This window comes from Rhinopithecus bieti, unplaced genomic scaffold (genome assembly GCF_001698545.2).
Source record: "Rhinopithecus bieti isolate Rb0 unplaced genomic scaffold, ASM169854v2 scaffold_33065, whole genome shotgun sequence".
In the NCBI taxonomy this organism is placed as follows: domain Eukaryota; kingdom Metazoa; phylum Chordata; class Mammalia; order Primates; family Cercopithecidae; genus Rhinopithecus; species Rhinopithecus bieti.
In genome coordinates this window covers 894,126-919,476 of record NW_016814114.1, presented here as the reverse complement: position 1 = coordinate 919,476, position 25,351 = coordinate 894,126, and the positions used below count along the sequence as shown (strand labels likewise).

Sequence of the window (25,351 nt, the reverse complement as noted above, 5' to 3'; positions counted from 1 at the left end):
GAGGATCCAGGTAACTTCTCAGGCCTTTTGCTTGGACTTCCCAACTTGATTTGGGTTGTGTAGGTCTCTCTTCTCTCCAGATGATATAGGAATAAGCTGAGGCCTGGACTGGTCTTTCTGGAGGTGGTAGCACAGGACTAGCTAGGATTTCGGGGACAGGTTGAATTTAGAGTGGATGGTGGTCATTCTTTTTTTTTTTTTTTTTGTGAGATAGAATCTCGCTCTGTCTCCCATGCTAGAGTGCAGTGGCATGATCATGGCTCACAGCAACCTCTGCCTCCTAGGTTCAAGCGATTCTTGTGCCTCAGCCTCCCAAGTAGCTGGGACTAAAGGAGCGTGCCACCAGGCCTGGCTAATTTTTGTATTTTTAGTAGTGACGGGGTTTTGCCATGTTGGCCAGGCTGGTCTTGAACTCCCAACCTCAGGTGGTCCACCTGCCTCGGCCTTCCAAAGTGCTGGGATTACAGGAATGAGCCACCGCCGCAGTCGAAAGGATGGTGTTCTGTGTTGAAGTCCTGCATAAGCAAAGTCCCAGAGGCGGGTATGAGCCTGGGCTTTTAGGCCTGGCTGGAGCTGACTGTGGTATTTGAGGGGTGGGTGTAGATGTTGACCAAGTACGGTAAGGAGGTGTGTGCAAAGTTGGTGGTCCTTCAGTGTCAGATATATGTGTCAGATGTGTGTCCAGGATGCCCCACATGCCAGCTTGCAGAGGGCTTCCCGTGCTAGGCTGGCATGTGGTCCAGGAGTTGCCATGTGCCAGCTGTGTGTTCGAGGCATGCGGTCACATGTGCTGTGGGCTGCACGTGAGTGTGTCAGTGTCTCCTCCCCATCACGAGCATCGGGGGTGGTGGTGAGTCACGGGCTCAGCCTTCAGTGCCAACTGTCATGTTTCTTCCCCCCAAATTTCACCCCCCCACCCAGCCATGCACCACCCACCCCCACTCCAAGATCTGTGTCGCTTCTCTCTTCCATCCCCGTGCCCTGCTCAGCTCCTTCTGAGAGGCTGCAGAGTGTTCCCTGGGAAGGAGTCTCCCACTTCTCCTGGCTCTGCCCTCCAGCTCCCTGTCCTTCTCCCATCCACCTTTCCCACTGCCTCTCTGCTCCTGCGACTAGATGATGAGGGCCCCTTCTCTCCACCCACTCATCTTTGTGGGTCCCAAGGATTTCTCTGTGCACTATAGGGAATTCCCATACTCACCACCCATCCCCTCACCTCTATAAGAGCTGTTTTTATTGGGAGAAGCTTGCCCCGCATCTCCAGGCTGGCAGCTCCTGCCTCAGTGGCTCTCTTGTGTCTATGAGCCACATCCTTGTCTTTGTGGTCCCCTGGTGTCTGTAGGCCTCCCTTGTTTCTGTGACCTTCTTCGGCTCTCCTTGGCTCTCTCCCTTCCCTGTGGACCGCTCCCCATATCCGAGGAGTGCTTTCTGTTTTCAGGGGCCTCTCGTGTCTCTGGCTTCTCCCCTGTTTTCCTTCACGGGAGGTCTCTGTGTCCACATACTGCCCCTTGTCTCCGAGATCCTTTTGCTTGTCTCTGCAGGCTGCTCCCTTGTGTCCATGGGCCTTTCTTTCTTATCCCTGGGCTTTTCCTGTCCTTGTGGGGTTTATGGGCCTCAGCCCACTTCTCTGGACAGTCTTGATGGCTGTCTCTCTTCTCTTCATTTCTCTTCATCTCTGTAGCCCTCTCCCCTCATCTCAGTGGCCTTCTCCCCAGGTCTTCTTGCCTCCCATCTCTGTGGGCTCCTGTGCCCAGGGCTGTCTGGGCAGGGCGGTGGCATGGGGTGGTAGAGGGGGTGGCTCGGGGGTGGGCCCTCCATCCAATGCAGCTCCTTCTTCTCATCAGCATTCTCCTCGCGGGGGGGCCCCTATCCCCAACCAATACGGGCTCCCCCTCCCCCGACTCCCCTCCCTACTCGCTCACTGCCTGCCTCCCTCCCTTCCTCCTGCCCGCCCTCCTCCCTGCCTCCCTCCCTCCCTCTTCTCTCTCCCCACAACCCCCCCAAACCCCCGCCCCGCGCTCCAGGACCCAGCGCGGGCGGCAGGCGGGCAGGCAGGCGGCGGCCTCGGAGGGGAGACTGAGCGGTGGCAGCAGCGGTGGCGGCAGCCAGCGGCGGGGAGGCAGGCCCAGCCGGGGACTGGAGCCAGCGGCGGCTTCTCCTCACAGGGGACCAGGAGTCTGTGGCCAGGCCCTCCCACTGAGACCCAGCACCGGGAGCCCCTGGGACACCCCACCCTCCTCCGCCTTTCTCTTCCACCTGCTCCTCTCCATCCTCCTCTCCCTCCTCCCTATCTCTCCACCTCATTTGCCCCCTTCTCGGCCTCTCTGGGTCTCCCAGCCCTCCGTCCTCCCCAGCCCTCCACTCCCGGGCTCTCCCCGCCCCCAGCATGCTTTTCCCGTGGGGGCTGAGGGCTTGAGGACTCCGGGCCCTTGCCTCAACCAGGGCAGGGCCCAGGCTCCAGGGGGGAGGGGGGAAGGGGCGGCCCCTCCCCAGCAGGCCCTCCCCTCCCCACTTCCCCTGATGGCCGGCTTCCTTTTCTGCACCCAGTCCTCGCCCCTGTGGCCCCCCCAGGCCGGCCCGGCTAGGGGAGGGGCGGGGCCCTTTCCCGGGCCAGCTTCCCCTCCCCGGCTTTGCCTGTGCCCCCACTTCCATTTTCACCTTCCTCTCCTCCTTTCCTCTCTCCTTCCCCTCCATTTGCTCCTTCCCCCTCTCCTCGCTCCCCTTCTCTCCTCCATTTTCTCCTTTCCCCTTCCTCCCCTCCCCGGCCCACCCTCTCCTCTTCCACCTGTCCTTCCTCCCTGCTCCTGTGGAGCCACCGTTTTGGATTAGTTGGGGGCCACCACCAGCGGCGGGGGAGGGGGCCCTGTGGACTGCCCTCTCCCCCCGCCCAGCCCCACCGCCACCCAGCGCCGGAGCACCTCCCGCTGTCGGTCCTCGGGCCTCGAGGGAGCCCAGCCCTCCGTCCCACCAGGATCCGTGAGTGTCTGCAGGGCGGGGATTGGGCTGGGTTCTGGGTCCTGGAAGGCTGGGCTTGGTGCCGCCTCGCAGGGGGCACCACATTCTCCCTGTTCTCCGGACTGGCAAGTACCCTCCCCCACTAGGGGCCTGCTCTGCGCCCTCCATCTCCTCAGTGTCCATTCACCTCCACCTCTTCTCACCCCTTATTCTGGGTACATAGCTCACTGCCACCCCCAGCCCTCCAGCTTTGTGGGTCCTACTGGGCTGACTGCTCTTACTCGGGCTCTGACTTACCCCGGGCCCCTGGCATGTCCGTGCGCCTGCTGTCTCTAAGCCTCTGTCCTGGTCCCAGACTGGCTCTTCCTGTTCCTCTGAGCCTCATCCTCTGCCTGCCTTCGGTGGGCCCTCGCCCTGTCCCCATCCCATCCAGTCTCTGTCTCTTGGAGATGTCTTTCCGCTTTTGAGCCCCCATTTTCTGTGTCTCTTGGGCCCCTCTCTGACTCTGTCCAACTTCTCTCTTTGCTGTTAACCCAGGCTACTCTCAGCATGTCTCTGTTTAGATCCCTGTCTCTGTCCGAACTCCTCCACCCTGGCTTCCCTCTCTCCGAGTCTCCCTTGGCAGGTCTCTTTCCACTTCTCTTTCCATTCTGTGCCTCTGCTCACCTGTCCTCCTCCGTCTCTCTGCCTCTGGGCTTGGAGGCTGTCTTCCCTCTGTCACTTTTCCACCTCTTTCCCCCAGATCCACTCTGGGTGCCCGGCTCCTCCGTCCCTCCCTCCTCAGCTGCTGCCCTACCACTCCGTGGTCCATGCTGACTTTTCCTGGCTGGTCTAACTCTTTCCACTCCCATTCTCTCTCCCCACTTCTGTGTTACCTCGTGTGGCCTTTGTGCTCCCTTTTCTCTCCGTATCTGGGGGCTTTCGGGCCCTGGGATCTCCTGCTCCCCCGCACGGCTTTCCTGAGTGTCTTGGTGTGGCTGTGCCTCTGTGTGGGTCTAGCCCCTCCTGCAGGCACTTGCGCTGTCCCTGACTGTGCCCCTCTAGTGCACTCACTCCATCTCCCCACCTCTGTTTCTCTCCCTGACTCCCCCTTTCTGTCTCCCAGTTGCTTTTCCTGCTCGCCCCTTCCTCTTCTATGGGCCTGCTGTGCAGCTGTAACATACCGTCTCTCTTTCCGACTGGCCATCTCTCTTTGCGGAGTTTGGCCGTATTCTCTCCTTTCTCCCCAAGTCTTGTACCTCTGCATTTTCTTATCTCCCTTTGCCTTCCCTCACCCCGTGGCCTTGTTGTGGCCTCCTTGCCTTCACCTTTGCTGATGTCTCTTACCCTGTTGTGCCCACTGTTTGCTGCAGCTCTCTGCTGGGTTTGACCTTCTATCTGGCTTTGCCCAGTTCTCTGGGGCTATGAGTCCTGGGCCTGCTGGACACCTGCCTGCCTGTCTCTGTATCTCTTTGATGTCTCGTTTCTAGGCCATGTCTGTCTCTTGCTCTCTCACTTAGCCTCAGTTCCTACCTCTTGGGCTGTCTTTCTGTGTGTATCTGTGTCCACCTGCTGCCCCTCAACACTGTCGTATAGTCTTTTTCTCTGTCCACTCCCACCTTTGGCTGCCACCTGTGGGTTCCTGTCCTTCTGCCCCATCTCTCCCTCAGTCTTTCTGTCCTTTGTCCTCTGCTCCCTGATTTTCTTCAGGAGTCCCTGGTGTCTCAGGATGACCCACTCCCCTCCTGCCTCTCTCCTAGCCCCGCCCTTCACACTCCTCCCACTGTGAGTGCTCCTTCCCGGTCTCCCAGCATCCCTTGAGCCTCCATCCTTGACAAGCCTTCACCATAATCCACATTATAGTTTGCAGTCCCCAGCCTGTCCAGCATGCCTTCCCACTCGGCACTCTCTCCTTCTCAGAGGCCCAGAGGGCGGTGACTTGCTCAAGATCATGCAGTGAGTCTGGGGCAGAGCTGAGACTGATCCCTGGCCTGGGTTTTCCAGGCCACTTGAGATGGTCAGAAGGACTTATGCCTCTATCCTTCCCTCGAAGTTCTCATTCCAGTTTCACCAGCTCAAGCTGTCCTTCCATGGGGACTGAGTGGGGTCCGGTGTCCAGGCCCACCTCACAGCATTCTGGGCCCCCCCACAGTAACCTCACTCCATGGAAACCCAAGCATCCCTTCCCTTGGGGCACAGCCCTTAGCCAGGGGGAGCGGAGCTGTGCATCTGGCCAAACTCCTTGCCCTGTGGTTGCCCTGCAGAAGGCCAGGGTGCCTAGAGGAATCCCTGACTCCTTAGGAGTGGAGAGTTGTGAAGAGCAAAGATGTACCATCTACCCCTTTACTTCTGCTCCCCAGCAGGGTGGGGGGCAGCGGTTTAGCACCAACTTCTGGCAGGCAGCTCACTCCCTGCCTTACTGACTCCTCCCTTCCAGCTCTTCTTGTTTGTATCCAGGTCGGTTCATATCTTTTCTCCATCCTCTGTCTCCGTCTTCCTGTGTCTCACCTGTGACTTGGTTTCCACCTCTCCAGCCTGTCCCTCTCTCTTCCTCTCCCTGCTCTGTCCTTTCTTTATCTTGCCTCCTCATCCTCCTGTCTTTCCCCTCTTTCTCCCTCCTTGTCCTCTTCCTAGCTCCCTGTAACTCTCTTCTTTTCTCTCCATTTCTACCCCCATTTTCCTATTGTCTTGCCTTTCTCTTCCCTTGTATTTCTATTTATTTTGTCCTTTCTCCTTTTCTGAGTCTCTGTCCTTCCCTTCTCTAAGCCTCTCTTTCACTTTCTCTGTTTCCTCCCTTTTCTCTCTTTGCTTTTTTATTTATTTATTTATTTATTTATTTATTAGCTCTTTTACTGCTCTAGGTCCATTCATCTATGGGGCTCCGTGTGTGCCTCTCTCTCTTTTTCTCCACCTCTCCATCTCTCCCGAAGTTTCTTAACTCCTGGATACTCTCCCCTCCAGACCTCGGATGTCCAGGCCTCTCTCCCCATGGGATTGTGGGAACTAGGGACATCAGGAAAGTGGCAAGTGAGGCCTGGGATGGGGTTGCCTAGCAACCACCGCATCCTCTCCAGCCGGTTTCTGTTGCCTAGTAACGGCTGCCTGCCCAGAGACAGGGGCGGGACTGGGTGGGGGGTGGTACTTCCTGGTTTCCTATTAGGGTGGGGCTGGTCCCAGGAATTCACTCCTACCTGAGAACCTCACACGCCTCTCTCCTGTTTTAGTAGCTGTGCGCATCCTCTCTCTTGCAGCCTTTCCCACTCAGCACCTGAGCACTGTGACCTCCGCTCTCCCCTCTGAACTGAGCTTCCCTTCTCGCAATGCCCTCAGTATTGCAAGCTTCTAAACAGAGCAGGGCTCTGCAGAGCTGTGAACTGCTTGCCAACAATGTCCCCAAGGCTTCTGTGATCACCCCATCCAGCAGGCCTCCAAGGGGTTCCATCCCACCACATAGTAATCTCCCCCTGGGCTGGGGGGTCTCCCTGTAGGTGGCGAGTGGGGGCCGCGGCAGCTGCGTCCCCATGAGGAGGGGAGGAAGATGCCGGCTGAGCTGCTGCTGCTGCTGATTGTTGCCTTCGCCAGCCCCAGCTGCCAGGTGCTCTCATCACTGCGCATGGGTGAGGCCCTCCCGCACCCTGCACCTGTGTCCTCAGAGACCTTCCCATCAGGCCCTGGGGCTCCTCTGGGGACCCATGCATGCCAGTCCCTCAGGACCTGGGTCTCAACTCTTTTCAGCAGCAAGGAGTCCCAGCCTCCAGTTCCTCCTTCCCCCAGGACCCAGGAGTCCAGACCCCTAGCTCCCACCAACCTCAGATCCAGGTGTCTAGACCCCTGGTCCCTACACCCACCTCACCCTAGAGCCCAGGAGTCCAAGACCCCAGCCCCCTCCTTCCTCATGACTCAGGAGTCTGGTCCCCAACCCCTGTGTCCCCTCAGCTGCAATCCTGGATGATCAGACAGTGTGTGGCCGCGGTGAGCGTCTGGCCTTAGCCCTGGCCCGGGAGCAGATCAACGGGATCATCGAGGTCCCAGCCAAGGCCCGAGTGGAAGTAGACATCTTTGAGCTACAGCGGGACAGCCAGTACGAGACCACGGACACCAGTGAGTGGGGCATTGGGGGCATGGGGTGAGGCAGGGCAGGCTGGTGGCCCTCAGTCCATCCCTTTGCCCCTGGCTTCTGGCCTGGCCTTGTCCTCTTCTAGCTCCATCTTCCCCCTTCCTTTGTGTTTGTCTCTGCCTTCTTCCCAGACATGGCTGCTGCTGGGCCTGGAGGTTGGAAAAGAGGGAGAGCATAAGCCCCAAGTCTGCTCTGGAGGAGCGCGGGGTGACATTGGAAAGATAAGCCCTGTCATCCCAGCTGGCTGGGGATGCTTGTTAGCCCCCAGAGCTTAATAACAAGCCCCAGGCATGGAGGGCAGGAGGCTTGCACGAGGGTCAGCAAAGGCATTCTGGAGAAAGCTAGTCTGAAGCTGGGCTCTGAAAGGTGAACAGGATATAGAAGGAGTGGCATGGCTCCAAGCACGGCTGGCCACATGACGGGGGTGTGGAAGTGTCTATGGAATACTGATGGGCTGAATGTTCGAAGGTGTCACTTGAACAGATGTGCTGCAGTTAGACCTTCGGGAGATGCTGCCTTAAAATATGTTTTAGACAGGTTTCTTTTCTGCAGGCCTTATCAGAGGCTTTATGGTGTTACTGCATGTTTCAGATCACTAAGAGGGAGAATGGGGTATGGTGTTTCACAGGCTTTTTTGGCTGGTGTGGCACAGAGTAGAATTTGGGAGAAGCTGGGATGGAGGGTGAGGAGGCAGATGGCATTCCAGGCATGTGCCTAGAGTCTGGAGATGGGGTGGGGATCAGGGTGGGAGCAGGGGGAAATATTTGGAGCCAAGGAATGAGGGTGTGTGGGGTTGAGCCCATCCTGAATCCACCTGGATTCAGGACATATTTGGAGAGATTGTGAGAGACTTCAGAGCTAAGTGTGACAGGGCAGTAGGAAGCGAGGCTGTGCAGGCTGTCAGGCCGGCTCAAGGAGGCTATAGTGCTGGGGTGAAAGATGCCGCCTTCACCCACAAGCACTGAGAAGCCATTGATAGGTCTATACCAGGGAGCAAGGCTTCTGGAAAGAGAATCTGGAGGCTGGATTTGGGTGATGAGTGAGAACTCTGGTATATGTCTGAGTTGAGAGTCCTAAACTAGGGCAGGGGCCAAGGGGTTGAAGAGAAGGGGACAGATGTGAGATATTTGAGGACAAAGAAGAAACAGGACGTGGTGACTAATTGGCTGTCAGGAGAGAGATTGAAGGCAAGGACCATTTCCAGGCATCTGGTCTGTGTGGATGGTGGGGCCCTCACCACTGTGGAAGGTCCAGAAGGAGCCAATTTGGAAGAAATGAGGTGTTCAGTTATGACGCCTTTAGTTAGAGGTGGCAGAAACCAAACTCAGCCTGGTTTAAGGAAAAAAGAGAACATATTAGCTCATGTCGCTAAAGGACCTACGGACAAATTTCAGGCATGGTTGAATCCAGGTGTTCAAACGATGGCCTAGGATTGTTTCAGGCATGGCTGGATTCAGGTATTCAAATGACATCCTGGAGAATCTCTCTGTGTCTTTACCTTTGAGGCCTGCTTTCCTCTGAGTTGGCTTCATTTTCAGAAATGCTCTCTTAACTGGTGGTGAGATGGCCCCAGCAGCACCAAGCTTACATCTCACCAGTTTAGCAAACCGAGTGATAATTGTAGCAAAAGACCTGGGGAAGGTGCTTCATGGTCTGATTTGCGCCCATACGTATCTCTGAACCAGCTGCCATGGCTAGAAGAATGGAGGACTCCCCAAGGCCTGCATCAGGTGCCAGTCAATCCTGGGAACACTGGACTGAAGGGTAGGGATAGTTCCCCCAGGAGAAGTTAGGGTTCTGCCATGAAAACAGGCACTGGACAAGCAAAAACAGCAGCTTTCCACCTCCCAGTCTTGAGACACACATGTGTCTAAGAAGGAAGAGAGCAGAAGAAAGAGGAGGAAGTAGGTAAAGCAGGAGAGCGGTGTTTGGAGTATAGGGAGGCTCCAGGGGACCTGGGCTGCGGGGTCAGGGGAGGACGTAGTGAGTGCACCGTGGATTGTGGCATGGCTGAAAAGGTTGAGAACAACAGCGGCTGAGGGACTAGGCACAGGCTTTGCAGGCAGAGGAGGCCACTGGTGTCTCTTTCTCTTTATCCCTTCCTTTGATCTCCCTTGGCCTGACCTGTCCCTCTGTTGCTGTGTCCTCATCTCTCTCTGTCTCATGCCCCCTCATGTTCACTTGTTGGGTGGGGTCAGAGACGGTCCTTCTGGGTCCCGGATGGCAGAAGAGGATCAGGCAGTTGCCAGTGTCTGATCCTCTCCTGGGCCATGGGGGCTCCCTGAGAGATGGGGAAGTAGAGGAGGCAGGGGGTCCCTGACTCTGTGGTCTCTTCCCCTTCCCTTGCAGTGTGTCAGATCTTGCCCAAAGGGGTTGTGTCTGTCCTCGGGCCCTCCTCCAGCCCAGCATCTGCCTCCACCGTGAGCCATATCTGTGGAGAGAAGGAGGTGAGGTGGGGAGCATGGGCCCGGGGCTTTGCGGGGAGTAGGTCCCTGGGAGGCAAGGGCTGGGCGGAGAAGCAGGATGGAGGCCAAAGTTTCCTCTCTGTCCAGATCCCCCACATCAAGGTGGGTCCTGAGGAGACACCCCGCCTTCAGTACCTTCGCTTCGCATCTGTCAGCCTGTACCCCAGTAACGAGGACGTCAGCTTGGCAGTCTCCCGAATCCTCAAGTCCTTCAACTACCCCTCGGCCAGCCTTATCTGCGCCAAGGCTGAGTGTGAGGGAGAACTGGATGTTTTGTTTTCTGTTCCCCAGATACCCCTTCCCAAGAGATCTGGTGTCCCACACAGTGGTTCACTGCCCGCTAGTTAGAACCCTGGGGCACCCAGACACCAGGCTCTTCTCCCATCTTCAGAAACTGAGGGCTCTGGTTCCACAGACCCCTTCTCTCCCCAAAGAGATCCATTTATTCCCCAGATGGTGACTAAGCACCTGTCATGTCAAGGCCCTCTGCTAGGCCCTGGGCGTGGTCCCTGGGTGCTTGGAACTCCGGTTCTAGTGGAGGTCATTGGTCATTGAGCTGTTATGATACAGAGTGGTACGTGTGCTGCCAAGAGGCATGTGGAGCCTCTGGTATCACATAGGAGGGATCCTAATCCATCTGGGAGGTTCAGAGCCTGTGCCTATGAGAAAGAGACATCCAAGCTGAACCTGAAGGGTGTGGGAAGAAAGAGGGAACAGGTTCTAAGCAGAGTGTGGCAAGGGCAGAGGTAGAGGGCCCAGGGAGCACGGCCCTTCAAGAGGCTTACAGATGCTCCCAGTGGCTAAAATATGGGAACAACGAAGCAAGAGATGATGGGAGCCATGGGAGGTCCCCATGCAGGGCAGGGCGAGGGGACAGGGTCAGTTTCGTGTTCTAGGAAGAGCGCTTAGGCTGCAGTGTAGAGAACAGGCTGGAGAGTGACAAGAGGGGTGGCAAGGAGACAAGCGAAAGGCGGGGAGAGGCAACACTGGTCTGGGCCCAGGTGGTGGCAGTTGGAATGAGGGGGCCAGGGTGATGTGAGAGGCAGTGACAGAAAGAAGAGGGTGGGGCTAGGGATGGTGTGAGGCCTCTGCCGAGGAGGAACACTATTCATTGGGGCACATGTTGGGCATGGTGTGTCTTTGAGACATTCATGTGAGATGTCTGGTAGACTGGTGGATTTGTGGGTATGGAGCTTGAGGCAGGGAGGGACTGTGCTCCATAGCTTCTAGAAGGAATTCCTCCTTCAAGAAGTGTTTACTGGGCCAGGTGTGGTGGCTCACGCCTATAATCCCAGCACTTTGGGAGGCCAAGGTGGGAGGATGGCTTGAGGCCAGGAGTTCAAGACCAGCCTGGGCAACATGGTGAGACCTCATCTCTTAAAAAAAATTTATTGAGGCCGGGCGCGGTGGCTCAAGCCTGTAATCCCAGCACTTTGGGAGGCCGAGACGGGTGGATCACGAGGTCAGGAGATCGAGACCATCCTGGCGAACACGGTGAAACCCCGTCTCTACTAAAAAAAAAATACAAAAAAAAACTAGTCGGGCGAGGTGGCGGGCGCCTGTAATCCCAGCTACTCGGGACTGAGCAGAGAATGCGTAAACCTCGGGGAGGCGGAGCTTGTGCCAAGTGAGCTGAGATCCCGGCCACTGCACTCCAGCCTGGGCGACAGAGCGAGACTCCGTCTCAAAAAAAAAAAAAAAAAAAAAAAAAAAAAAAAAAAAAAAAAAAAAAAAAAATTTATTGAGCACCTGCTCTGTGCCAGGCGCTGCTCTTGGTATTAGGGGTCAGCCGTGGGTGAAGTAGTCCAAGTACATTCTGATGAGAGAACTTGGGCAAAAAACACCACAAATAAGTGTATTACATGGTTAGAAATAGTGAGTTCTATGGAAAAGTAGAAATGACTTATGAAGAAGGGTGTGGGCGTGGGGTGCAACTTTAAATGAAATGGTGGGCGAGGGCCTCATTGAGAAGGTGACGTTGGAGTAGAGACCTGGAGGAGGGGAAGGAGGGAGCCATGTGAGGATGTGAAAGAAGAGGGTTCCAGGCCAAGGGGACAGCCAACGTGAAGGCCGCAGGACAGGAGCAAGACTGTGGTGTGTGCAGAACAACAAGGAGGCAGTGTGGCTCAAGCCCAGAGAGTGAGTGGTGGGGAGAGGAAAGGCTGTGGGCTGGGTGGTTTAAAAAAAAAAAAAAAGGTGTTTATCGAGCAGCTGCTCTGTGCCAGGCCCGGCTCTTGGTATTAGGCTGTTAGAGATCAGTCTGTACTCTAATGTCTCGGTGAGGCCCCTGCCCACCATTTCATTTAAAGTTGTACCCCACACCCACACTAGACTCCCAGTCTTCATAACTCACTTCTGCTTTAACATAGAACTCATTATTTCTAACCATGTAATGCACTTATTTGCGGTGTTTGTTGCCCCACTCATCTCCTCATCCTGTACCCGGTCTACTTCACTCACGGCTGACCCCCAATACCAAGAGCAGAGCCTGGCTCAGAGCACATGCTCAACAGGCACCTTTTTTTTTTAAAGAGATGGTGTCTCACTGTGTTGGCCAGGCTGGTCTTGAACTCCTGCAGTCTGGACAGTAACAAGGGGGTGAGGTGGGCAGATTGTGTGGGGCCTTGGAGGCTGTGAGGACTTCAGTCTCAAGGACTCTGACTGAACTGAGAAGTCATTCGAGGGTTTGGGGCAGAGGAGGAGCACATCTGACCCACATCATTCTGGCTGCTGTGTACGGAACAGACTCAGGAGCAGGCTTGGGGATTGCAGCAGGCAGGAATTGGTGGTGGCTCAGGGCAGGGTGGTGACAGTGGCATGGGGTGAGGGAATCTGATGTGTTTGGAAGGTAGGGCCTTGATGGATTGGGTGTGAAAGAGAGGAAGCCAGAGTTTTGGCCTGAGTGACTGGCACACTGGAGATGCTGTTCACCAACACGGGAAAGCCGTGGTGGTTGAGCAAGGAGATTAAGCATGAGATGCCTGTCAGACACCCCAGTGAGGGGTGAGGAAGGTGGCAGAGACAGGAATCTGGAGTTCTAGGAAGAGGTCTAGGTTGGGATTTTAATTGGGGAGGGCCCAGGCTTGGAGTCCCCAAGCCCATACCCCATGGGACCCAGCTGCCCCATGTCCTTGCACACCCTCCAGTCCTCTGCCCAGCTGCCCCATGTTGAGGAAGAGTGAGTGTCTATGCCATGCCTGGGTACCTGGAAGGGCTCCAACCCAAGGCCCTACCCCTCCCTTAGGCCTGCTGCGATTGGAGGAACTGGTGCGTGGCTTCCTCATCTCCAAGGAGACGTTGTCAGTGAGGATGCTGGACGACAGCCGGGACCCCACGCCACTGCTCAAGGAGATCCGTGATGACAAGGTGTCCACCATCATCATCGATGCCAACGCCTCCATCTCCCACCTCATCCTCCGTAAGGTGAGCCCCCTACCTCTAATTTCCCAAAGGACTAGGGCCAGAAACTTGGGGCAACTGAGCAAGTCACCCAATGCCCATGGGCCTCAGGAGTCAAAAGGGGGCTTCAAGACCTTCTTCTTCCATGAAGAGGATAATTGTAAAGTTTGTCTCTCAGCCCGCCTGCTTCCTGGTTGTGTGGTCCTGGGCAGTCACCCCATCTGCCTGTGTATAGTCCCTGTTCAGTGGGTTGTGAGGATAATGAGTGAGTGGCAAGTAAAGTATGTAGGGCAGTGCCTGGCCCAGAGTCAGATCTGGCTACATCGTAGCACTGAAGGATTTTTAAACATTTTTTATTGACCTGTGTGTTAAGGTGTTTTTGCATGTATTTTTTTTCTTTCTGTTTCTCTTTTTTTTTTTTTTGAGACGGAGTCTTGCTTTGTCACCCAGGCTGGAGTGCAGTGGTGAAATCTCAGCTCACTGCAACCTCCGTCTCCTGGGTTCAAGCGATTCTCCTGCATCAGCCTCCCAAGTAGCTGGGACTATAGGCACCTGCCACCACACCTGGCTAATTTTTGTATTTTAGTAGAGATGGGGTTTCACCATATTGGCCAGGATGGTCTTGAACTCCTAGTAACCAAATGATCTGCCTGCTTTGGCCTCCCAAAGTGCTGGAATTACAGGCGTGAGCCACCGCACCCGGCCAGTAACCAAATTTGTGTTATTTATTTTTCTCTACTTTTTTTTTTTTTTTAAATTAAAACCATATGTCAGCCAGGTGCAGTGGCTCATGCCTATAATCCCAGCACTTTGGGAGTCCGAGGCGGGCAGATCATGAGGTCAGGAGATCGAGATCATCCTGGGTAACACAGTGAAACCCTATCTCTACTAAAAATACAAAAAAATTAGCCGGACATGGTGGCAGGTGCCTGTAGTTCTAGCTACTCAGGAGGCTGAGGCAGGAGAATCGCTTGAACACGAGAGGTGGAGGTTGCAGTGAGCTGAGATTGCACCACTGGACTCTAGCCTGGGTGACAGAGCAAGAGTTGGTCTCAAAACAAAAACAAAAACAAAAACAAAAAACCCATATATCACTGCTGACTGTAGCCCACAGGAAGTGTGAACAGAATCCACTGGGTTCTTGAGACAGGATGACTTAAGGAACAGGTTTCAGGTTTGGGAGCCAGGCAGGCCTGGGCTGGGATCCTGTCCCCTCCTGTGCCAGCCGTGTGAACAGTTGTCTGTTCCCTTTCCAAGCCTGCCCTTCCCTGACACCCACGTGATGAGAGCCCAACTCCTGCCACCCAGGAAATGCAAGCTGGTGCCCTTTAATTTTATAATTCTCCTGGGGGGACAGACTTGGGTGCTTCTGGCAGGAAGAATTTTTCCAGCTTTGTTTTCCTTGAGGACTATGAGAAAAGGGGCTCAAGAATAAATCTTGACATTCAAACTGGCTGCTATTATTGCAAAGCGCTCTTAAATATTGCAGGGAATCGATTTTCTGACCTTATGCCTGGGCTGAGCCCTACACATTAGCAGCCCAACCTTGGCTTTTGGAGAGTGTAGGGCTTAAAATTAATGCTCTCCTCTCCGTTGGGCCTGGTGGCTCACATCTGTAATCCCAGCATGATGGGAGGCCAAGGCAGGAGGATTGGTTGAGGCCAGGAGCTTGGGACCATAGCAAGACCCCATCTCCACAAAAAAAAAAAAAATTTTTTTTAATTAGCTGGGCATTCTGGTGCATGCCTATGATTCCAGGTACTCAGGAGCTGAGGTGGGAGGATCACTTGAGCCTGAGAGGTCAAAGTTTCAGTGAGCTATGATCCCACCACTGTACTCCAGCCTGAGTGACAGAGCAAGATCCTATCTTTATAAAAATAATAATTCCCCTTCCTGCCCTATTTCTGAGACTTCTTCTTACCTGTCTCCAGAAGGAAATCTTGTAAGTGCCTTCATGAGAGACGGGGGGGCATTTGGGGACCCTATTCTCTCCTCTAGCAAAATCTCCATCCCACCTGGGACAGCAGTCAGCATGGCAGGACACCAGGGACTAAGGCCTCCCTCTGCCCCCACTTGTCTCCTCCTCCCTGTCTGTCTATCTCTGAGCGTTTCTAACTTTACTGTGTTTCCCATGGGATGTCTTCTCACCAGGTCTGTCTCTAAATCTCTCTTCCTCTCTTGAGTCCTCCCCATCTCTGCCTGTGGGTCTCTGTCTCTCACTCTGCCTCTTTGCCTCCCTGTGTTTTCCAGGCCTCAGAACTGGGAATGACCTCAGCGTTTTACAAGTACATCCTCACCACCATGGTGCGTAGGCCTTCTGGCCCCTCTCTGCCCCCACTTCCCTCCCACCACAGCTGTCCCACTTAGGTCTTGGCCCCAGGCCTCACCACCTCTTCCTGGTCCCAGGACTTCCCCATCCTGCATCTGGACGGTATTGTGGAGGACTCCTCCAACATCCTGGGCTTCTCCATGTTCAACACATCCCACCCCTTCTACCCAGAGTTTGTCCGCAGCCTCAACATGTCCTGGAGGGAGAACTGTGAAGCCAGCACCTACCCAGGCCCTGCGGTGAGCACACAGATACCCAGTCACACCCAGAGACACTCTGTGCACAGATACTTCTGGGACCCCCTTTCAGACCTCGCTCAGATCATACTCAGAACCCTCTCGCCCTCCCTGAGGCCTTGTGGTGTGGCCTTGTGATGCACTGGGGCCATGTCCTCCTCTCCCTCTACCTCCCACACCACTCTGGCCACACCAGCTCCTCGAGGTGTCTCTGATGCCCCAAGCACAGGTGCACCTCAGGGTCTCTCCACACCCTCTTCCCCCTGCTTCCTGTGAACTTTCTGAGAGAAACAGTGTCTCGCTCCTCATCACTAGGATGTTGCTCCAGTGTCCCCTCAGGTATAAGATTTTTCCTTCCTCCTCCTGTTTAAAAAATGGTAAACTTGGCCCGGCGTGGTGCCTCACGCCTGTAATCCCAGCACTTTGGGAGGCCAAGGCAGGCAGATCACCTGAGGTCAGGAGTTCAAGACCAGCCTGGCCAACATGGTGAAACCCCACCTCTACAAACGTACAAAAATTAGCCGGACATGATGGTGGGTGCCTGTAATCCAGCTACTTGGGAGGCTGAGGCAGAAGAATCACTTGAACCCAGGAGGCGGAAGTTGCAGTGTGCTGAGATCATGACATTGCACTCCAGCCTGGGTGAGAGAGTGAGACTCTATCTCCAAAAAAAAAAAAAAAAAAAAAAAGGGTAAACTGGCCAGGCATGGTGACTTACACTTGTAATCCCAGCACTTTGGGAAGCTGAGGCAGGAGGCTCACTTCAGGTCAGGAGTTCAAGATCAGCCTGGCCAACATGGCGAAATCCTGTCTCTACTGAAAACACAAACATTAGCTGGGTGTGGTGGCACGTGCCTGTAATCCCAGCTACTTGGGTGGCTGAGACACAACAGTTGCTTGAACCTGGGAGGTAGAAGAGGTTGCAGTGAGCCAAGATTGTGCCACTGCACTCCAGCCTGGGCGACAGAGCAAGACTCTGTCTCAAAAGAAAAAATGAAAAGGTAAAGTATCTACTTTTCACCCCTCCCTGCCTTGTCTTTTTCCATAGCACTTATATTTGCTTATTTCATCACGATGTGGCTTACTCTATATTAGTTTTACATAGAAAAATGGATTTGAGGACTGTAAGTTCCATGAGGGCAGGGGGTTCTGTTTGTTTTGTTCACCATTGTATCCCCAGTACTTAAAACAGCATAACTCATAACCGTTGTCTGATAATAGATGTTGAATAAATACCAGCATACAGAAGATGCATATTTATAGGTATTTGTTCACTGACATCTTACTCAGATACCAAGACATCAAGACACTTCTACGCGCAGAGTGCACATGGAGACCAAGCTGTCTAGTCAGTTGGGTCCACACAGGGACATCACACACCAGAGCACATTTGTGTACCCGCCTGTGCACATCTACACATAACACAGATACTCGAGACCTTCACACTAAACACAGCTAGGCCACACCTAACAAGCACACACAGACACCGTGGGTTCACAGCTTGGTGGCCAGAGCGTTATGGGATGCTCACTGTGCCAGTGCTGTTCTCAGTGCTTTCAGGGGTTATGTCACCAGATCCCACAACGAGCACATGAAGGGTAGGAGATTAGCTATCCCCGAGCGCTCATTTGTACGAGAAGAAGAAACTACGTTCAGGGAGAATGAGAGCTTAGCCTGTCACAGACATGAGAAATAGTGTGCCCGGGGCTGCGTGGTCCTTCAAGCCTGTAATCCCAGCGCACTTTGGGGAGGGCCGAGACGGGGCGGATCACGAAGGGTCAGGAGGATCAGACGGACCATCCGCTGGGGTAACATGGTGAACCCTGTCATCTACAAAACAAGTACCACAAAACGTAGCCGATGTGGCCGAGGCCCCGCGGTGTGCGGCGCGCCTGTAGTCCCAGCTACGATCGGGAGGCTGAGGCAGCAGAATGCGTAAAAAACCCGGCGAGGGCGGAGCTTGCAGTGAGCTGAGATCCGGTCGCACTGCAGTCCAGCGCTGGGCGACAGAGCAAGGACTCCGCGTCTCCACCCAAAAGAAAAAAAAAAAAAAAAAAAAAAAGAGAAAAAGAATGAGGAAGAGAGTAGGCGAAAGCCAGGCACCTCTAGCGGCCTCTAGCTCTGAGCCAGCTGCCTCCCAGGCCTGGGACCAACCATTAAACGCTCCTACCTTTCTGACACCACACCTACCCTGCGTATAGATGAATGGGCATGGTCATCCAGCCCCACTCATGTAAACGTCCCCCAGACACGCTCAGACGGGGACTGTGGCCATCTTCCCTGGCCTGCATCACCCAGATTGCCAGACATACCTGCCCATGCAGGTGACACAGCTGGCTATCCAGGCACCCTCTGAGAGACACATGGATCCAGGCACCCTCTGAGAGACACATGGCCACACACAGTCTGGGAGACCTACTCCCACCAAGACATGGGAAGCACTCACACCTTTCCCACTGTCAATTCCACTTCCCAAAAAAGACACCGGAGCCACTTCCTCACTCCTGACCCACCCAGTTTCCCATTCCTGGGGAGAGGGAAGTTATTTGAGTTACCCTGGCTAAGCAGCCTCTTATCCATCCCACCCCCGCCTCTGTCCCACCACAGCTGTCAGCTGCGCTGATGTTTGATGCCGTGCACGTGGTGGTGAGCGCTGTCCGAGAGCTGAACCGCAGCCAGGAGATCGGTGTGAAGCCGCTGGCCTGTACGTCGGCCAACATTTGGCCCCATGGGACCAGCCTCATGAACTACCTGCGCATGGTGAGCCTGAGCAGGGGTGGGTGGAGGAGGCAGGGCACGGCCACCTCAGGTGGGAGCACTCACTGTGTCCACCCTGTGGCCCTCTGCCCTCCCCGCTTCTCCCACCATACCCACTGCCTCCCCTGCCCACTCCTGGCTGCTGCTGCCTGTTTGGGTTGCTCTCTCTCTCTCTTTCCGAGTCTTGCCTGCTTCATGCCTTTTGTCCCATCTCCCCTCGCTTCCTTGCATGTTATCTTGCTGTTTTGACTGTGATCTTCCTCTTTCTTCTCTCTCTTGTCCCCTCCACCCTGGTCTATCTGTGCCTTTCTCTATGGATGTCTCATCACGCTGGGCCTTCCCTGCCCATCTCTGGGCCCCTGCATCCTCCCTCTGCCCCGCCTCCCCACCCTGCCAGGTAGAGTATGATGGGCTGACCGGGCGGGTCGAGTTCAACAGCAAAGGGCAGAGAACCAACTACACCCTGCGCATCCTAGAAAAGTCCCGGCAGGGCCACCGTGAGGTGAGCAGACCCAGGCGACGCCAGAGCTGTGCTGGGGTGAGGGTGGGGGCAGGCCCAGAGGCTGCCATGACCTTGGGCAGGGCCTGAGCTGACAGCACCCTCTCTGCCCCCTAGATTGGGGTGTGGTACTCTAACCGCACCCTGGCCATGAATGCCACCACCCTGGACATCAACCTGTCACAGACATTGGCCAACAAGACGCTGGTGGTCACAACCATCCTGGTGAGTGGCCCTAGACGGGGGCCTGGGAGTGGTAAGTGAAGGGGCCTGAACGCTGGGCCTTCCCTGATGCTGCCCTGAGCCCAGTCCTAGCTCCCACCGTGAGATGGAGGGATGCATTGGCTGGCACAGCGCACAGGCCAGTGAACGCCGGGATTCCTGCACCCAGCAACTCCAGGTTGTGAATAAGGCACTACCATCCAAAACGCTGCCCGAGCAGGGAGGGAGCAGACTGCCCTCAGGGCCAGCTTTAACTGAGCTCTTTGCACAGTATCTGGCCCTGGTCAATCCTGGTGAATCATGATTGCCAGAACAGTTGTTTTGCCACCCTTGCCAACAACATGTATCAACAATGCCAACTCAGTGTCCATCTTGAAGTTGTGGAAACTGAGGCTTAGAGAGGGGAGGCAACTTGCCCAGAGTCACACAGCAAGTACCCAGTACAATCAGGACTGAAAGCTATGTCTAATCCTTCAGAGCCCGAGTCTTGACCACTGTGTTCTGAAGCTCCAGACCTCTCAGTACCCAAGCACCAGCCACGGGCATTGTCCTGTAGCCCTGAGAGTGCCACTCCTGCATTTCACCAAATCAGAGGCAGAAGTATTTATTGAGCACCCTTCTGTGCCAGGCACTGTGCTAGGCCCTTTCCAAGCGTCATTCTTTAGACCTCATGGCTACCCTTGTGAGCTTCGTCTTATTTCCCCCTTTTGAAGATAAGGAAGCAGGTCACACAGTGAGTTCCCGGCAGAGCTGAGTGTCTAGCTCGGAGCTAGTGCCCTCTCTGCTGTACCAGGCACAGTGGGCTTCCTCCCTGGCCTTAGGAGGTCAGGGAGGGGGTGATACACAGGCCTGGCCAACAGGAGGCTTCCCCAAGCAGCTGGCCTGGAGGCTGGATACGCCAGGCAGCCACGCTCTTCAGAGCGGCCAAGTCTGCAGCCTGTCAGCATTTGTTGTTACTGAGGGAGCTGCTTAGTAACTCTGAGCTGTGTCAGCTATTAGCTGTGGATGCTGACATTCAGAGAGGGTTACAGGAGGGTTTTGCTGGTTGTTAGAGGGCCCCCTAAAGCAGTGAGTCGCAGAGCAGTTCCCTTGGTCCCTAGGGAACTCCTGATATAAAATGGACCTCGAGTCCCTCTGGAGCAAGGCCAGTGATCCTGTTGTGGAGGGACAGATGGCCTGCAGATGGGAAACCAGACACCTCCTAACAGCCTCCCCAGGGGACCCTGGAGGCTTGGCTAGGAGCAGTCAGACCCTCTGTGCTGCGGTATGCGGTCAATTCCTGAAGCCTCCTGGAGGCAGAAAAGTTGGGGGCCTTGGTGGGGAACAGGGTGCAGAGGTCAGGGAGGGGAGGTCAGGAGAGCTGAGTCATGACCCTGGGAGCTTCGAGTGTCTTCTTCACTCTCCTCCCCGCTTCTCCTCAAGGCCTGGGAGCTTGTATTTTTCTTCCCTTCCTGATGTTCACCCATCTCTTGATGGGTTGATTCACTTATTCATTTGATCCGTAAATATTTACCAAAGCTGTATGGTGCTGGCCCTTACATTCTAGAAGCACAGAAATGAGTCAGGTGCTCTCGGGTGGCACAGTCATTCCCACAATGAGGGCCTCCCAAAGAAAGGAGGGATTGAGTCAGCTTTAGGAGGCTGGAAGAAGGCTTCGTGGCAGAGGTGACCTTAGATGGGGTTGCACAGGAGTTGGATGTGCGGAAAATATCCCAGGCAGCAGGAGCAGCAGGAGGGGCAGGAGCCAGGGTTTTAGGAGGTGTTTGTCAGTTTGAACAGGGAGGCAACAGCCTCTGTGTACACAGTCAGACAAGCCCCGTTCATTCGCTGGTATTTCCTGACATGGGTTTCTTGGCAAGACCTGTGTCAGGCACTTGGAGATTCAGATGTGACTCAAACTATGTGCCTAGGGCAAGATGTGAGTTAGAACTTGTTTCATTCACTGCTCTATTCCCAGGGCCTAGAGCTGTGACAGACACCTAGCAAGTACAGAGGGTTGTGGTGAGTGATGGGACAGAGGCAACCTAGGGGCTGTGGGGCAGCAGGTGGGGAAGGGGCTCTGAAGGACCTAGTTGTCTGTGCTTTACCTTGGAGAGAGAGTGTTGAGCAGGAAGGGGCGGGGCCAGATCTGGAGTTAGGAAAGCTCCTTGTTGGCCCATGAGGGATGCTGCTAGGGATTAGAGGTGATCCAGGTGTGGGAGCGAGGGGCTCTGGTGATGGAGTGCAGGCTAGCGCTGCCCCTGGGGCAGGCTCAGGGATCTCGTGCTGAGACAGGATGAGCTGGCACCGAGATGGAGAGAGGCCCCACCGGAAAGCTGGAGTGCAGAAGTCCCATGGAGTTGAGACAGTGCAGGGGCCTGCCCTCCCCAGCCCCTGGTCTTGCCCCAGTCTTGGAGAATTTCTCAGGGCCCCCAGGTGGTCCTGAGGATTCCCTTCATTGAGCTGAGACACCTCACCCTGCCCTTTGGTGACTAGTGTGGCAGTTAAGAGTAGTTTCTCTGCTGCGGACAGAGGGACCTCAGTCCCATTCCTCTGCTCTTATCAGTTCAAGTCCCTTAACTCTCCAGTCTCCTTTGTTTTATCTGTAAAACGGGTCTGCATCTCACCTTGAGGGGCAGTGGGAGGATCACATGAACTAAGAAGGCCCTTGCAGTGCCTAAGGTACGCGTGAGAGAACCTCCCTCCCTCCCTCCCTCTCCCGGGCTTGTGATTCATGGCTTTGAGCATTGTGCCAAGCCCTGTGCTCATGTGACTCAATCTTCACAGAAGCACTGATTTTCAGATAAAGAAACTCAGGCATGGGAGGGTTGCGCTTATTTATTTATTTATTTTTTTGTCTTTTTTTTTTTTTTTTTTTTTTTTGTGGAGAACGGGGTCTCGCTATATTACCCAGGCAGGTCTCGAACTCCTGGGCTCAAGCTATCCTCCCGCCTCTGCCTCCCTGAGAGCTGGGGGATTAGAGGTGTGAGCCACCGCGCCTGGCCTCAGGCATGGGAGGGTTAAATGACATGCCCGAGGTTGCCCAGCTAGAAGGCAGCAGAGCCCACATGCCTGTCTTTTGCACCACGTTGCCTCTATTATTTTTTATTTTTATTTTTTTGAGATGGAGTCTCACTCTGTCACCGAGGTTGGAGTGCAGTGGCACGATCTTGGCTCACTGCAAGCTCTGCCTCCCGGTTAACGCCATCCTCCTGCCTCAGCCTCCCAAGTAGCTGGGACTACAGGCGCCTGCCACCATGCCCAGCTAATTTTTTTGTATTTTTAGTACAGACGGGGTTTCACCGTGTTAGCCAGGATGGTCTCGATCTCCTGACCTTGTGATCTGCCTGCCTAGGCCTCCCAAAATTCTGGGATTACAGGCATGAGCCACTGCGCCCGGCCATGTTGCCTCTATTATTTCTACTTCTTTCTGAGCCCTCAGGGCTGTGTCCTGGGCCTGGCACTGCCATCCACACACTGTGTGACCCTAGGAGGTCTCTTCTCTCTAGCCTCGGTTTCCTCCTTTAAAGTGAGGGGATTAAAGTATTCCTAGCAGTCTGGGCATGGTGGTTCACACCTGTAACCCCAGCACTATGGGAGACCAAGGCAGGGGTATCACTTGGGCCCATGAGTTCGATACTAGCCTGGGCAACATGGCGAAACCCCATCTCTACTAAAAATACAAAAATTAGCTGGGCGTGGTGGTGTGTGCCTTTAGTCCCAGCTACTTGGGAGGCTGAGGCAGGAGGATTGCTTGAACCTGGGAGGTTGAGGCTGCAGTGAGCCCAGATCATACCACTGCCAGGGTGACAGAGTGAGACCCTGTCTAAAAATAATAATAATTAATAAATACATAAATAAAATATTCATAGCAGAGTGAGGAGGTTGGACTAGATCATTGTTGTTTAAACTACACTCCAGGAAATCCTGGACAAGGATTTGGATCCCAGGTTCATGAAAGCGTCCAAGCAATCAGCTTGTAAGGAATGTTCTGGAACCTACCCTACTTTAATTTTTTGTTTTTACTTTCCAGAGATTTTCATTGAAGTGTAACACACATACAGAAATGTGCACAAATTGTGTTACTTCTCACTGAAGTTTCAAAAACTGAACACACTTGTGTAATCAACCAGCTGTCCCCAACCCAAAGCCTCCCCATGCCCTTCCAATCATTAACCCTCCAAGGCTAACCCCCATCTCAGCTTCTGTCACCACAGATCAGCTTTGCCCACCCTTGAACCTCATATAAATGGCATCGTACTGTGTTCTCTCTTGAGACTGGCTTCTTCTGGCAACATTATGAGATTCATCTGTGGCATTGCAAGTGGTGTAGTCTCATTGTTGTATGTCGAATGTACTGCAGTTTCCTGATTCATCAACTCTAGATGGATGTTTGTTTCTGGCTTTTTGCTGTTAGGTATAGTACTGCTAGGAAGGTTCTCTTCCATGTCTTTTGGTGAACATGTATTGGTGTTTCTGTTGGGTGTGTTCTAGTTGCTGAGTTGCAGGGTGTTTGTCTCAGCTTTAGCAGTTATTATAAAAGTGTTTTCCAAAGTGGTTGAACCACTTTCACTTTCATTCCCAGCAGCAGCGAATGAATGAGAATTCCACTTGCTCCTCGTTTTGTCAGTGGTGAGTGTATACAGGTACCAACCATATATGGTGGTTTTCATTTGCGTTTCCCTGATGATCAGGGAGGTAGAACACCTTTTTGTGTTTATTGGCTATTTGATTTTTCTTTGTTTTTGTTTTTTGAGAGAGGGTCTTGCTCTGTTACCCAGGCTGGAGTGCAGTGGCCCAATCGTAGCTCACTGCAGCTTCAACCTCCAGGCTCAAGCGCTTCTCCCATCTCAGCCTCCTGAGTAGCTGGGACCACAGTCGTGCACCACCACACCCAGCTAATTAAAAACAACATTTTTTTTAATTGACAGGGTTTTACCATGTTGCCAAGCCTGGTCTTGGACTCCTGGGTTCAAGGGATCCACCCACCTTGGCCTCCTAAAGTGCTGGAATTACAGGCATGAGCCACCACACCTGGCCCTTTATTGGCTATTTGGAAACCCTCATTTGCGAGGTTCCTATTCATGTCTTTTCTATTTTAAAAAAATTGGGATATATGACCTTTTATTGATTTGTGAGTTATTTATACATTCTTGGGTACAAGTCATTTGTCTGATGTATGTATTGCAAATGTCCTCTCCCCCTTTGTGGCTTACCTTTTCATTCTCAGTAGTATATTTTGGATAAAAGGATTTGATTTTTAATTTTACTAAAGTTCACTTCATCAGCTTTTTTCCTTTATGGTTAATGCTTTTAGAATTTAAGAATTCCGTGGATACCCCTATATCATGAAGATATTCTACTATTTGTGTTCTAAAAACTTAATAATTTTGCCTTTTACATTTGGGTCTGCCATCCTCCTGAAATTGATTTTTATGTAGGGTAGGGGAGTCAAAATACATTTTGTTCTTTTTTCTTTCTTTCTTTTTTGTTTTCTTTTATTTACTTATTTTTTTGAGACAGAGTCTCACTCTGTTGCCCAGGCTGGAGTGTAGTAGCGTGCGATCTTGGTTCACTGCAACCTCCGTCTCCTGGGTTCAAGTGATTCTCCTGTCTCAGCCTCCTGAGTAGCTGGGATTATAGGCACCCACCATCATGCCTGACTGATTTTTGTATTTTTAATAGAGATAGGGGTTTCACCATATTGGCCAGGCTGGTCTTGAACTCCTGACCTCAAGTGATCCACCTGCCTCAGCCTCCCAAAGTGCTGGGATTACAGGCATGAGCCACCGTGCCTAGGCCAGAATACATTTTTTTTCCATACGGGTATTTAATTCAGCAGCACCATTTATTATAACAATCATTCTTCCCCCTTCAGGACAGTTTTACCTTTGTCACAAATCAATATCCATTTATATGTGGGTTTCCAAACACTCCATTCTACTGTCTATTTGTCTATCTTTGTTCTAGTACTGCAATGTCTTAAATACCATAGCTTTAAATTAAGTGTTAATATTTGACAGGGTAAACCCCCAGTTTTGCTTTTCTTCTTTAGGATTACTTTGGTTCTTCTTGACTCTTTGCATTTCTTTTTATTTTTTGTAAGTTATTTTTATTGAGACGGGGTCTTCCTATGTTGCCCAGGCTGGTCTTGAACTCCTGGGCTCAAGTGACCCTCCCTCCTTGGCCTCTCAAAATGCTGGGACTATAGGCATGAACCACCAAGCCCAGCAACCAGGCATTTTCATACACACTTAAATCTCGTACTTCAATTTAAAAAAATTGTTACACTGAGCGTGAGGGCTGAGCATGGTGGCTCACGCCTGTAATCTCAGCACTTTGGGAGGTTGGGGTGGGCAGATCACTTGAGCTCAGGATTTCGAGACCAGCCTGGGCAACATGATGAAACCCTGTGTC

At 53.5% G+C, this 25,351-nt stretch overlaps 2 protein-coding genes across 4 annotated transcripts in view; one reads left to right on the top strand and one right to left on the bottom strand.

The window, feature by feature from the left end:
- Positions 1 to 1,933, bottom strand: part of ZNF574 (zinc finger protein 574) — an 11,699-nt gene extending 9,766 nt beyond the window's left edge. The window contains exon 1 of the mRNA XM_017849819.1: positions 1,214 to 1,933. The gene's annotated coding sequence lies outside the window, so the exon portion shown is untranslated. The remainder of the gene's footprint in view (positions 1 to 1,213) is intronic.
- The window catches only part of LOC108513878 (sodium/potassium-transporting ATPase subunit alpha-3), a 122,320-nt gene continuing 97,369 nt past the window's right edge, over positions 401 to 25,351 (top strand). For all 3 annotated transcript variants that reach the window (XM_017849805.1, XM_017849808.1, XM_017849806.1), the window contains exons 1-12: positions 401 to 541; positions 2,022 to 2,973; positions 6,420 to 6,548; positions 6,868 to 7,032; positions 9,398 to 9,495; positions 9,601 to 9,766; positions 12,758 to 12,936; positions 15,163 to 15,216; positions 15,319 to 15,480; positions 18,085 to 18,237; positions 18,632 to 18,736; positions 18,851 to 18,958. In XM_017849805.1, the coding sequence (XP_017705294.1) occupies positions 6,470 to 6,548; positions 6,868 to 7,032; positions 9,398 to 9,495; positions 9,601 to 9,766; positions 12,758 to 12,936; positions 15,163 to 15,216; positions 15,319 to 15,480; positions 18,085 to 18,237; positions 18,632 to 18,736; positions 18,851 to 18,958 (1,269 nt within the window). In that variant the 5' untranslated portion in view covers positions 401 to 541; positions 2,022 to 2,973; positions 6,420 to 6,469. The remainder of the gene's footprint in view (positions 542 to 2,021; positions 2,974 to 6,419; positions 6,549 to 6,867; positions 7,033 to 9,397; positions 9,496 to 9,600; positions 9,767 to 12,757; positions 12,937 to 15,162; positions 15,217 to 15,318; positions 15,481 to 18,084; positions 18,238 to 18,631; positions 18,737 to 18,850; positions 18,959 to 25,351) is intronic.